The 11,576-nt window shown below is 40.4% G+C and overlaps 2 protein-coding genes across 6 annotated transcripts in view; both read right to left on the bottom strand.

The window, feature by feature from the left end:
- Positions 1–240: 240 nt before the first annotated feature.
- LOC142373680 (peptidyl-prolyl cis-trans isomerase A-like) lies at positions 241–3,865 on the bottom strand. The gene is made up of 6 exons (XM_075457042.1): positions 3,613–3,865; positions 3,403–3,433; positions 3,093–3,181; positions 1,973–2,069; positions 1,476–1,551; positions 241–813 (listed from the first exon to the last, which is right to left on the bottom strand). Exons 1-6 carry the CDS (start codon positions 3,763–3,765, stop codon positions 678–680), a joined length of 582 nt encoding a protein of 193 aa, XP_075313157.1. The 5' UTR covers positions 3,766–3,865; the 3' UTR covers positions 241–677.
- Positions 3,866–7,607: 3,742 nt separating this feature from the next.
- The window catches only part of LOC142373479 (zinc finger MIZ domain-containing protein 1-like), a 112,684-nt gene continuing 108,715 nt past the window's right edge, over positions 7,608–11,576 (bottom strand). For all 5 annotated transcript variants that reach the window (XM_075456746.1, XM_075456747.1, XM_075456750.1 and 2 more), the window contains 2 exons: positions 11,263–11,538; positions 7,608–11,147 (listed from right to left, as the gene is read on the bottom strand). In XM_075456746.1, coding sequence (XP_075312861.1) covers positions 11,040–11,147; positions 11,263–11,538 — 384 coding nt within the window. In that variant the 3' untranslated portion in view covers positions 7,608–11,039. The remainder of the gene's footprint in view (positions 11,148–11,262; positions 11,539–11,576) is intronic.

Here is an 11,576-nt window from a genome sequence, read left to right as displayed (position 1 = left end):
GAACAGATGCCTTCTCAAACATTTACAGATCAAGACGTTACACATTTTGTACGTCTCGTAATACTGTTGAGAACTCGAGAAGTTTTACTTGTGAAAATGTCAAATTAGGAATGACTTTAGTACCGTCTTGCGCTATAATCCGCCTCCAGTATGTACACAGAAAACGTTCTTCCTGACTAACCTCTGCTAATTAACTACTCAACTGTAGAAGATCAGTAGTCAGCTGAGGCCACACACACCTTTGACTCAAACAGCTTTAATGCAGCCAGTTCCTCAAGTTTGGTTCCTCCATTAGGATGAATCCATTAAACCAAGTAGCAATGACAATTCTACAATATATTTAGAAAAATATATACCCATTGTAACATTTAAATGCCACTTAAAAGAAAGAAGTTTTCTTTGAAATACAGCAGAACCACCGACATACCAATTTGTAAGTTCTTATTTTATAGCACAACACAGTTGAGTGCTTTCATTGCGATCCAAAGAAAGACAAACACAGCTTTTGAGTACCAACATAAAAAAATAAGTGAGTTTCTGAGATGATCTATTTTCAGCACAGAGAGGTAGCACTCTGTGCCCTGACAGAAGAAAGAGCCTCTTTCACTCCCGAAATCTTCTGTTAAGATTACAGCAGGAGATGACACCATGACTGCGCCCACCGCTCGCACGGGAGTCTACTTAAGCTCTCCACAGTCTGTGATAGAGATCCTTTTGGAGGTTCGCCCAGACCGTGAACCATAGGACTCCACTTTCACAACCACGTCCAGTCCCTCCTTCACGCTGCCAAAGACAACATGTCTGCCATCCAGCCTAAATGAAGAAGAAGAGGTTTGTTTTAATATCGCTGCCTCAAATAGTGAGATGATCCATGTTGACTTGCCGCTTTATGCCGAGCAACGAGACGGTTCCTGCTGTGATTCTGCCACTTTAAGCCCAATGCAAATATCAATATGATTTTTTTAAATTTTTTTTATTTTGCTTTCACGGCAGGGATCTACAGCTTTTCCCAGCAAGGAGAGCACTGAACAGCCCCCGCTGCGACAGCACTATTGAACCTTAAGTAATCTATAGCCGGGCTGTAAAGACTCCCTGTTAAGTTGCAGCAGACCCTGTACTAAAATGAAAAACACAAATATCAATCATTAGTCTGAAATGACTGAAACTGTACCAATATAAAGGATTTTCCTTTTCCATGAAGTGTGGAGCTCACAACGTTCACATATTTCATGAGTCTGGTAAAAAAAAAAATATATGAATTTATTAGAAGGTTTATATATAAAAAAAAAAGAAGGAAAAAAAAGACAAATTAATCTGTCTATGGAAAGAGAAAATGTCAACATCCCCGATTAGTCTGTTTTTGGTCATGACACGCGCTGCAGCTTTCCAGAAAATACTCATTTCTGAAAATACTAGAGAAATGGAGCAGAACAACACAATACGCACACCAGCTCTTTTCAAAGGCATTTGCTCACCATTCTGTTTTAGCAGTGCAGATGAAGAACTGGGATCCATTGGTGTTGGGTCCAGCATTGGCCATAGACAGAATGCCTAAAACACAACAGTTTGTCACAGAAACCCAAGTGCATGAAAGTGGTTTTCAATGCAGTTGAATCTGTACAAAGGATCACTATCACACAAACACATTAAAGATTAGCATGTTGTAAAAATGTTGGGAAACACTAACGCTCCATGATCTTCAGTGGCTATGTGAAAAATGCTGCCACCTGGTGGCAAGAAATTAACATGACAAAACTTGCAATAACGGACAGTATGTATACTATAAACACCCCATAAATTATCATGATTAATACTTGAAAAATCTTCTTATTAATTTAACAGAGCATCCACGTCCTCTGCATGAGTCAGTATTCTCAAAGTTGTACAAACTACAAACAAACGAGTGGCGATGGAAAAAGTGGAAGCAGCATCAACAATTTACAACATCCACCAAAGGGAGGGGGGATATTACCAGATCCAGTGTGCTTGAGTTTGAAGTTCTCATCAGGAAATTTCCAGCCATAGATGGACTTCCCTCCTGTTCCATTGTGGTTCGTAAAGTCTCCACCCTGAAGCCGCAAAACACACAGCCGTTGCTACATTGACAAGCTCAGTGGACAACAAACGCGCACACACACAGCAGTAGAGATGCTTAACTCGAATCTTTTTTGCAATCCGGGCTGATCGGATCATTTCAAGGAGGGGATTCGAGTTATACGGATCACTTGAGTCACTTATTAAAAAAAAACAAAACAAAAAAAACCTTTCTGCCGTTTAGTGGCTATGCGCCTCGCCTTTTTTTTTGTCTCATTTATCAATTCATTTTGATAAATCAACGGCTACAAGTTCATTCATTTATTTTTGTCAAGTAATAATTCAATGCCATTTTATCTGAAAGCCAGACACAACAGCTAGTGTGTGCATTTACACAGCGACAAATGTGGTAGCATTAGGTGAGGCAATGCTGAGTTTAGACCTACAAGTAAACAACATGGAATGATCTTGCCCTCCCTATATCACCAAATGATTATTTTTCAACGACTGTACAAGATGCATGAAGCCACGCTAACCGTGCCTGCAGCTGCCTGCAGCGAGGTACAGAGGCTTCAGCAGTCAGATGGGTTGACGACAATCCTTGCTGCCGGCGGAATCGAAACTTAAAAAGATCCGAGTTGGCATGGATCCGCTACTTGCCCGTCTGACCCGCTGAATCGCTGGCTCTGGGTGACTCAGCGGTCAGACGGGCAAGTAGCGAATCCATGCCAACTCGGATCTTTTTAAGTTTCGATTCTGCCGCGTGACTCGACTGGCCGTGAGTCACCCAGAGCCGGCATGATCCGCCAGACTCAGGCACCCGCTTCCTTGACACAGAAACAACTCAATATACGATCTGACCGAGCAAGGATCCGTCATGATGAAATGCCGTCTGGCTAGACCTGGGCGGATCTTTTTTTTTTTTTTTTTATAAGGCGGATCAAATGCATGCCACCATCCGGTCTGCCCGGGTGACGTATTTATCCGGGTTTGAAAACCGGATAACCCGGATTTTGTTACAGCTCTACACAGCAGAGGAAAGCAGAGGAAAAGCGCACCTGGCACATGAACTGAGGGATCACTCGGTGGAAAATCGAGCCCTTGTAACCAAAGCCATTCTCCCCGGTGCACAGTGCTCGGAAGTTTTCTGCAAGTACAAAACTTTGCGTTAACTTCTGTCAACTGAAGCTCATACAAGGGGAATATGGAGCAAAATGGATGACATAATCGAAGAGTAATTTAGATTACTACAAACATGAGCAGATGTCAGGCCAGTTAAACACATATACATATAGATAAGGTCAAAACTGGCCTCGGATTCAAACTTGCATTCTTTGGTGGTTATTGAAGGAACAGAGCGGCTCTTACCAGCAGTTTTTGGCACAACGTCTGCGCTGAGCTGCAAGACAAAAACGACAGTCAGGGGTCAAACGGGAGCAACGTGTTCTCCTGCAAAAACTGGCAACACTGCAGTCACTGGCAACACTCATAGATGTTTATGAGGAATTCCAGTAAACCAACTCTCAATCGACTGAATAAACACACTTGTCACACGTGTTATTTTGGGAACCATCTCACCTCAAAGGTAACTCTGCCGAGCGGCTCGTTGTCTGCAGCAATGTCAAAGTAAACCATCGGGTTTTTGTTAGCAGCGGCGGGCCCGGTGCTGTACAAGCGGGCGGCGGTAAATGCCAGCGAGCAAAACTTTATTCGGCTTGAGAAAATTAACATTTTGACAGAATTACGGTGGCTCAGACACTTAGCAGGTCACAAATGAGCTAATGTCACGCGTACATGTAAGAGACAAGGAAGCTTTCTTACACAACCGGATGCTTGGTTGCTGAAATCTCGCGAGATTATCGAAAACTACATAAGAGCTGAACAACCACATGGGTAATTGAGTACATTTTTAGGAATATGCAAGAACTTATATATGGAATATCTATATTGATAAAAAATTATGATAATAATAACAATAATAATAATCAACATTTTACTGGAGGGAATTCGATTATACTACAGGGCTACAAACTGTTTCATTGGAGTCTCAGTGTAAGGAAACGAGGAAACAGTTTTGTCATATTAAAGAATAACTTTGAAAATCTGTGGCATGAAAAGTTTTTTCTCCCAAAACCTAATCTAAAGGGATGCTTATCATCTCAGACATATAAAAATCCTGTTACAGCCAAGACCGAGATTAATGTTAAACAATACTGTGAACGTTTAGGCTGCCATTGACATTTAACTGATACGTACAGCCACCTGGCTGCACTTTAAAGAACCTCTCAAAGGTGTCTGAGACGTTGAAAACATTCTGACACGAATGACCTTTCAAAATCAAGAGTTCTAGTTTCCAAGTTTATGATATAATGATAAAATGACACGGGCTGCAAATTTTATCGTAAATAAGCTGAAATGGGCTTTACAGAAGCAATGTTTTAGGGAAGAAAAAATAAAATCGTCCCCTTTGCATCACTGAGTGAAATTCTTTTGGCCATTGGACTGGGGTTAAATTAACCTAAATTTGCTCTACATTTGCTCGGATCTAGTTTTCTGTCTCTGCAGGCAAGCAAAAAATGTACTTAGAATGGTACAGAACTGTAATTTTTTGCAGGGCCCAACATGATGCCAAAACAGGTCTGACCTGTTGATGCACTCTGCAAGATCTCTGAAGGTGTCCCGTAGTAACAGCCTGTTACTAACAGGCACCAAAACGTTAGCGGCTGATCCTTTAAAGATTCCTTTAAAGAGAGGCGGGGCCTCCTTGGATCTGACTCATTTTGCAGCAGGTTTTGCGTCTCTATTGTACAGGCTCTGCAAAAATCGAACAATGATTGGTATATATCTAAATAAACTGTCATTCAAAAACAGATATCTTGTCTTTCCTTCATTTCATTTCCAACATTTCATATCTGACTTTATGGCCCGACTGGTTGAACTCCACAATCCAGAAGACCCCAATAATTTGCCATCATGCAACAGCAGGGCCATTTTCAATATGGCATTAGAGGAGATTATTTTCCCTCTCATTTGACTAATCCTAATATGACAGAGAGAAAGTCACAGTTCCTTTCATTGTTCAGTGGCTTGTTTAAAAAGTTATTGTACTGTACTACCAATGTTTCTTGTATTGTTAACATAAAAACGTATCAGTTGTCATGTCAATCAGGCAAAAAACACCCCATGCAAGCATATACTTTATTTTGCGGATTACTGGAAGTTATTTAGAATGTCACAGTTTCCCCTCACTTTTTCTCACATATTCCAAATGCACATAAAAAATGGTGACGAAGTCCAGCTAGGAACCAACAATCTCCAACAATCGCCCTACTTTACAGCAGAGGTGGTGCAAATTCACTTCCCCCAAACCCCACACACCAAGGATCTTTTTGTGATATGTTGATGGTTATTTTCATGTCACAGAGTTCATCTGGGTTTTATTTCCTTCCTGCTCAGATCTTTGTGTCTTGATTGTTGAGTTGGGGGCTGCTGGGAGGGATGACTGAGAGCCTGAGGTATTTGTCTGACAGCAGTGTGGCCTCCCCCACCCCCCCACAGGCTGAGGCCTCCTTCATGGTCCCCTGGGAATACAGCAGGAGGGAGTTCATTTCTAACGGGAAAGCTGAAATTCCCTTTTCTCTGTCCAACAAATAAGTCAGGTTTAATAACTTATTGCAAATTATTTGGAAAAATGTACTCACAATCCTTCAACTATTAACCTAAGATCCATTTGTGTAATGTGAGGCCCTCTCAGAAACTATAAATAATTATCCCATTCCAGAGAAAAAAACTTGACTCCACTGACCACCAACAGGTGGCCGCTATCACCTTCTGTAGTTGGAAACCATACATCAGTCCATTAGTCTCCATTTCATGGCGGTGAGAGGCAAAAAACTAATTTTTTTTGCAAAACTGCCACGGCTTTCAAGTCCCAGTTTGGTAACATGAGCTCAGTAATGCAGGATTCTTTAAGTCTTTTCGGGGTCAACCCAAATTAAATGGCCTGACTCCTCGGCCAACATGGGGCAAGAAGAATGTATCAAGTGCAACAACAGAGTTTACCCTCACAGAGGGCATCAAGAAACAGGAAAATAAAAGTAACGAAGTCCTCACATGAGAACATGGCTGAAAACTTACTTGTTCTCTGTGGCTTTATGCTGTTGACAATATATGTTCTTGTAGTTTGAACTTCGAGAAATAAATTGAATTTGAACAGCTGAATTGCTCAATAGTTGTTTACTAGATTGATTTGGCTGATTGGCTATAAACTGCAATAAATTCTCAACACAGTGTGAAGTCACAACCAAATGTAAATGGATCAGATTAATCAGATTAATTAAGATAGTTAAGCTGAAACAAGTGTTTCAGGACCAGGGTTTTAGGGAACTTTCTTCTTCCCTCAGTCAACAACACCAAATGACATTCTTTGGAACAAGTGTTTAGTCAGCATTGTAAAAAAAAGAATGAGGAGTGCAGCTGTCACATTTCTCAACATTGGACCAATCAGCTGGCCAATCAGATCAGTCTTTGGGTGGAGTGCTTTTGACAGAATATCGTGCAACCTTGATATTCACTCTTTCAATTGTAGCTTCTCTAAATCATGACTGAAACACAGTTATTATCTGCACCTCCTGGAATATAACAGTGGTTTTAACACTGATGTTAATGATAAAGAATTTGCAGCTGAATCAAAATAGTGTCTAACTGCAGTGTGAATGTCCTCACAGGTCATTAAAGCCCTTAAATATATAAGACAAACTGCAGTAAAAGCAGTTCTCTCGGTGCATCTATCGAGTAATTCTCTGTTTCTTAGTTCCAGAGACCTCTGGAGGAGCTGGATCAGTCTGGCAAGAACAACAAGAATCTACAAGACCTGTGTAAAATGCAAACTTTGTGGCCGCTTATTCCGTTACAAGCAAAAAACGCACTCTTGATGCATTAGCGGTACTTTTACTGGCATCTGAAGTAGGACCAACAGCAGTGACAGAGCTAATCATTTCTTTACGTCCTCATAATTTATACATTTCACAGCATTTATAGGGAAATATAAAACATCTCCAATTACATAACTAGATTTGCACGCCTCTGATGGCAAATTTTCAGTTTCAGCAGCCTAAAACCTTGTTTGTGTCGTGCCCAAATGAATACATTTATGCTATCAGAAACTGAAAGTCACTCTTTTTGGTTCAGGGTTTCATCTCTTGAGAATATTCAATTGGAACCCTGAATTTGTCCATGTTTGTAAACGGTAGAGAAAACACAGACACAGTATGTCTCTTGCTGTGCGAGTTCACAAATTTAAGTTTACTTTTTTTTTTCTTTTTTAATTTCAGTTTCCTTGATGTCTGTTTGAATGAATGAGGTTCAACTGTTTAACACCATCAACCCTGATAACTAATGCGGGCTCATATCTTTTCCACATAAGGACAAGCTGAGCACAAGCCATGTGAAACAAAATAATTAATACCCATAATTTACACCACACACACACACCATAAACCGACGGTGGGAGCCAAACAAGAATTACTGTCGGAATATGATGAAAGCCAACAAAAGACGAAACCACAAGGACATGCAAGTATCATCTGAATACATATTTATTAGATAAATATTAGGTTGTCACATCATCTAACTACATACAGTTCTGCAAGACTAAAAATCACAATTAGTTCCTTTATTTTCTGACCAGTTTAGAGTATGAAATGATTGTACATACAATGTACAAACATAGAGACGATGGCCACATTGCATGAATCACCTTAAGATTGTTATCATTTTTCCAACTGCTCATGATATCAAAAATTGTACAAACTATGAATTTGGTTACAATCTTCTGGACCTGTCCCCTCTCACCTCCATTCTTCTGCCACACCTCCAAGCGGTTTTCTTTGTAACCTTGTTTTTTCCTTTTTTTTCTTTTTTTTTCAAGCTTTAGCATCTCAGAGTATGCCGGTGAGACTAGAACACTTAGGCTAAATAGTACATGTAAAACGTAGTTGTCCCAGTTCCCCCAAACAAAAGAGGTGAAAGTATATTACAGAGGGGGGAACAAATTGCTGAGAGATACCCACAGACACTAACTAACATGTTTCATTGTCCATATTCAGCCACTTCCAGTAGAGGGGTTGCAAGCTTTTTTTTTTTTTTTTTTTTTTAAATTATTCTGAGGAAACAATGCACATTCCCAGGGAAAATGAATACATTTCTTTTCACATGTCTCTATATTAATTTACATATATACAGACATCCTTGGGACGTTTAACTAACCTTGCCCTTAGCATCCTTTTCAGGCCAGACTTACGAACGTGCCCTTGCTCTCCGTTTTTTTTTCATAATTAAATGTTATTTTAGTCTATTTTTAAAATTTTTTTAAACTTTTTTTTTTTTTAAAAAACAACATCCTCCAAAGAAATGGCATTTTATCGTGATTGTGCAACTAGATTCAGGGTGGTGCCTTCGATACCAAATTGGCTCACTTGAAAGTAAGAACGAACTGTGAAATGGCGACTTCCGTGGGACTGACTGAGAGTTTCAATTCAGAAAGTAGAAAAAAAAATAAAAAAAGGTGGCAGGGCGCTTGTTAAATGTTTTTTTCCTTGTGACCTAGATATGAAACATGTCAGTGCTCTGAGCTGGAACAAATAATAGTCCTTAAATGACATCTAAAAGAATGTTTACATAAAGTCAGGGCGGTTAATTCAGCACAATGCTACAGTTGAAAGAAATTGGATTTCTAGCCTTACAGATTAATAGGAAAACGAGTACAAAATAATTTACCAAAAAACAGAAGGGGATAAAAATGTATATGGTATGTTGCTTTTCAAAAAAAGCCACATTTTCTATAACAAAAATAGAAACAATATCATGAATTTCTTTAAAATATGGTTGTGATATATCTTTAAAATACCACTGTGACAATTAGCAACAATTATGATATTCACATAGCTCAATAATTACACTGAAAGCCAGCTGATACCACACGCTTTTTAAAACCAACGCCGCTCAGAATCACTGAGTAAATGTTACCATGAATGCACGAGTCGACAACGGTGATCACTGCTGATCAATTCATCTTAGCAGGAAAGAAAGTATTGCTTCAAACTGAGTTTGATATTCAAGAAAATGAAACATATTTGAGAAGATGAAACGCAGCCATCAGACGCAGGGAAGGCAACCACAAAAAATACGCGACAGAGGCGACGGGTGTGAAAAGCGACAAGAAATCAGGACGATCAGCAGGAGAATAGCTTATGAGATGTTTGAACTGGTTTCCTCACGGTGAGGAGGCGAGACAGCTGGTTACAAACAAAGCCAGTGGTCAGGTGGGGGTTTTGGAGCATATGTGGTTAGGTTGGACGACGAATGATCAACGGACAAACATCATCGAGATGATACAAAAATATTAACAATGATATTTACAGTACAATAGCATTTCTTAAAAAATAATACATTTGCATACTGAACAGCACTCTTCTCAAAAAGTGAATTTGAAAACAAATGTGGCAAAAAAGTTTGCACCAATACTGCTTTGAAAATCACTTCTTAAAACAGTAGTGATGGATAAACTGTGTCTTACCATCACCTTCCATCACACCAGTAGAAACACACACACGTACACACACACACACACACACACGGTCACACACTCACAAGCATACCCCTCGCAGTCTCACGGACCGAGCAAACACGAACAGATCCATTCTCATCCCTCTAGCTTTGGTGATGTTGAGCAGTTTCCCAAAAGATTCAAGGATAGTTTAATTATGCAGCAACAAGAACAAAACAAAACAATAAACCTAACAGAGAATAAAGAGCAGGTACATCATAAATGTACTGCTGCCATCAGCATCATCCCTTCAACGTTGGTGTTAAATAAAATCATACGAAATCTGATGGGAATCAAAAACAAACGTACAAACAGAAGACATGTGGAAACAGCAACTGATAAAAAAACCACACTATCTTTTTTTCTCACCACTTGGAACAGCACTAGACAAGGGCTTGGCACACATGCACTTTGTAGACTACTTAAAGAGGACATCATTTAACTGGGACAGAGATGCAACTTTGCAAAAATGCTGACACCAGGGCTCATGCAGAGCGGTTGACATGGAAGGATTAGTAGAGGGAAGCAAGAATGCAGCAAGATCGCCACAGGAACCCCAGTCTCTCATAATGTACCTTTCATTTCCATTAAAATCACTCCTCTGTACAGGAGGACAATAGCTATACAATATGTAGACGAACAGATATGTTATTCTTGGTACGCAATATAACCTTTTTTTGTTGTTGTAGTGGGGTAAAAACTGTCAAACCTCAACAGACACAATCGTAGACAAAATGGAAGCCGGTCAGTCTCAAAAATCTTTCTAAAATGTTGGCAACAAAGAAAAAAAACAAAAAACTCTACAAAATATTTTGTCAAAGACACACATATAGTGATCCAACTGATCTTGTTCCTTTTGGAAAGGTGGATTTTCTGTTTTTGCATTGCCAGAATCTCTTGTGCTTTTTAAATGATGCGTGGTGGACAAAACAGTGCGACTAACCAGACCAGTCAGGGAATGGAGCTGTGACACCGGGAGGCTGTGGCCTCTCGGATAGCGAAACGTTACACACACTGGCCAGATAGCGCAGGCTTTTTTTTTTTTTTGTGAGTTATTTTTCTCTTTTATACACTGAATTCCTTTTTGATTTCAAAAGGAAACAAAACATGAATAAAAAAATGCTACAACACGTTCCTAATGACAACACACGTGTGTGTGTGTGTGTGTGTGTGTGTGTGTGTGTGTGGGGTAAAAAAAGTCAACTGAGTATAGCTGCACAGTCAAAGGTATCATTGCAGGGTCTTTTGAGTTTTCCAGTCTATCTGCGCTGGCGAATGAAAATTGTACGAGGAAGAAGAGAAAGGGAGTGCATCTTTGTGTTCATCAAGTACTGAGTGACCGCCTTGGATTCTCAGGGAAGCTGCAGGCAGTCAGAATAGTCTGTGTGTCTGAAACGCCTCAGTTGTTTTCGAAAAGTGACAGAAGGTCATCGTTGCTATTGCTGGGAAGGTCTGGGGGATCAAGGTATGACAAGAGTTCATCTGGGTTGGGGAGCTCAGGAAGAAGCTGGAAGATAGAAGTATGAATGCAAGCATTAGCTTAAGTGTATTAAAAAAAAACTTCTTTTAAACACATTCTCTTTTCACAGATATAAAAAGCTTTTCCGTGTTCGAGGACTCACGTCTAACGATGGCTCGGGCATGTCCGACCCCGCTTGGCTGTCCAGACTGCTGGAGGGGTTGAAGGCCAGGTCGCTGTGGGGATGGTTGTTTGGGCCAGGCTGCTGCTGCTGTTGTTGCTGCGGTGGTGGTTGTTGAAGGGGCGGAGCTTGCCGCGAGGGCTGAGGAGGCCCGCTGTGGTGTAGCTGCTGCCCTGGTTGACTTCCAGGGTGTGGAGGTGCGTGTAAGCTCTGCTGCATCGGACCGTGTGACTGGTCAGGGCCAGCAGAATGAGGTATCTGTAGAGTGTGAAACATATTGTCATTTTCAGACAACC

The sequence above is a fragment of the Odontesthes bonariensis genome, chromosome 23 (genome assembly GCF_027942865.1).
Source record: "Odontesthes bonariensis isolate fOdoBon6 chromosome 23, fOdoBon6.hap1, whole genome shotgun sequence".
NCBI lineage: Eukaryota > Metazoa > Chordata > Actinopteri > Atheriniformes > Atherinopsidae > Odontesthes > Odontesthes bonariensis.
Note: the sequence above shows the minus strand (reverse complement) of the source record. Positions and strands in the feature narration are given on the sequence as shown.

Coding starts and splice junctions, on each gene's coding strand:
- LOC142373680 (XM_075457042.1), bottom strand. CDS start 3,765: ATGTTAATTTTCTCAAGCCGAATAAAGTTTTGCTCGCTGGCATTTACC. Junction 3,434..3,612: donor TCGGCAGAGTTACCTTTGAG/GTGAGATGGTTC, acceptor TTTGTCTTGCAG/CTCAGCGCAGACGTTGTGCC. Junction 1,552..1,972: donor ACTCAAGCACACTGGATCTG/GTAATATCCCCC, acceptor GTTGTGTTTTAG/GCATTCTGTCTATGGCCAAT.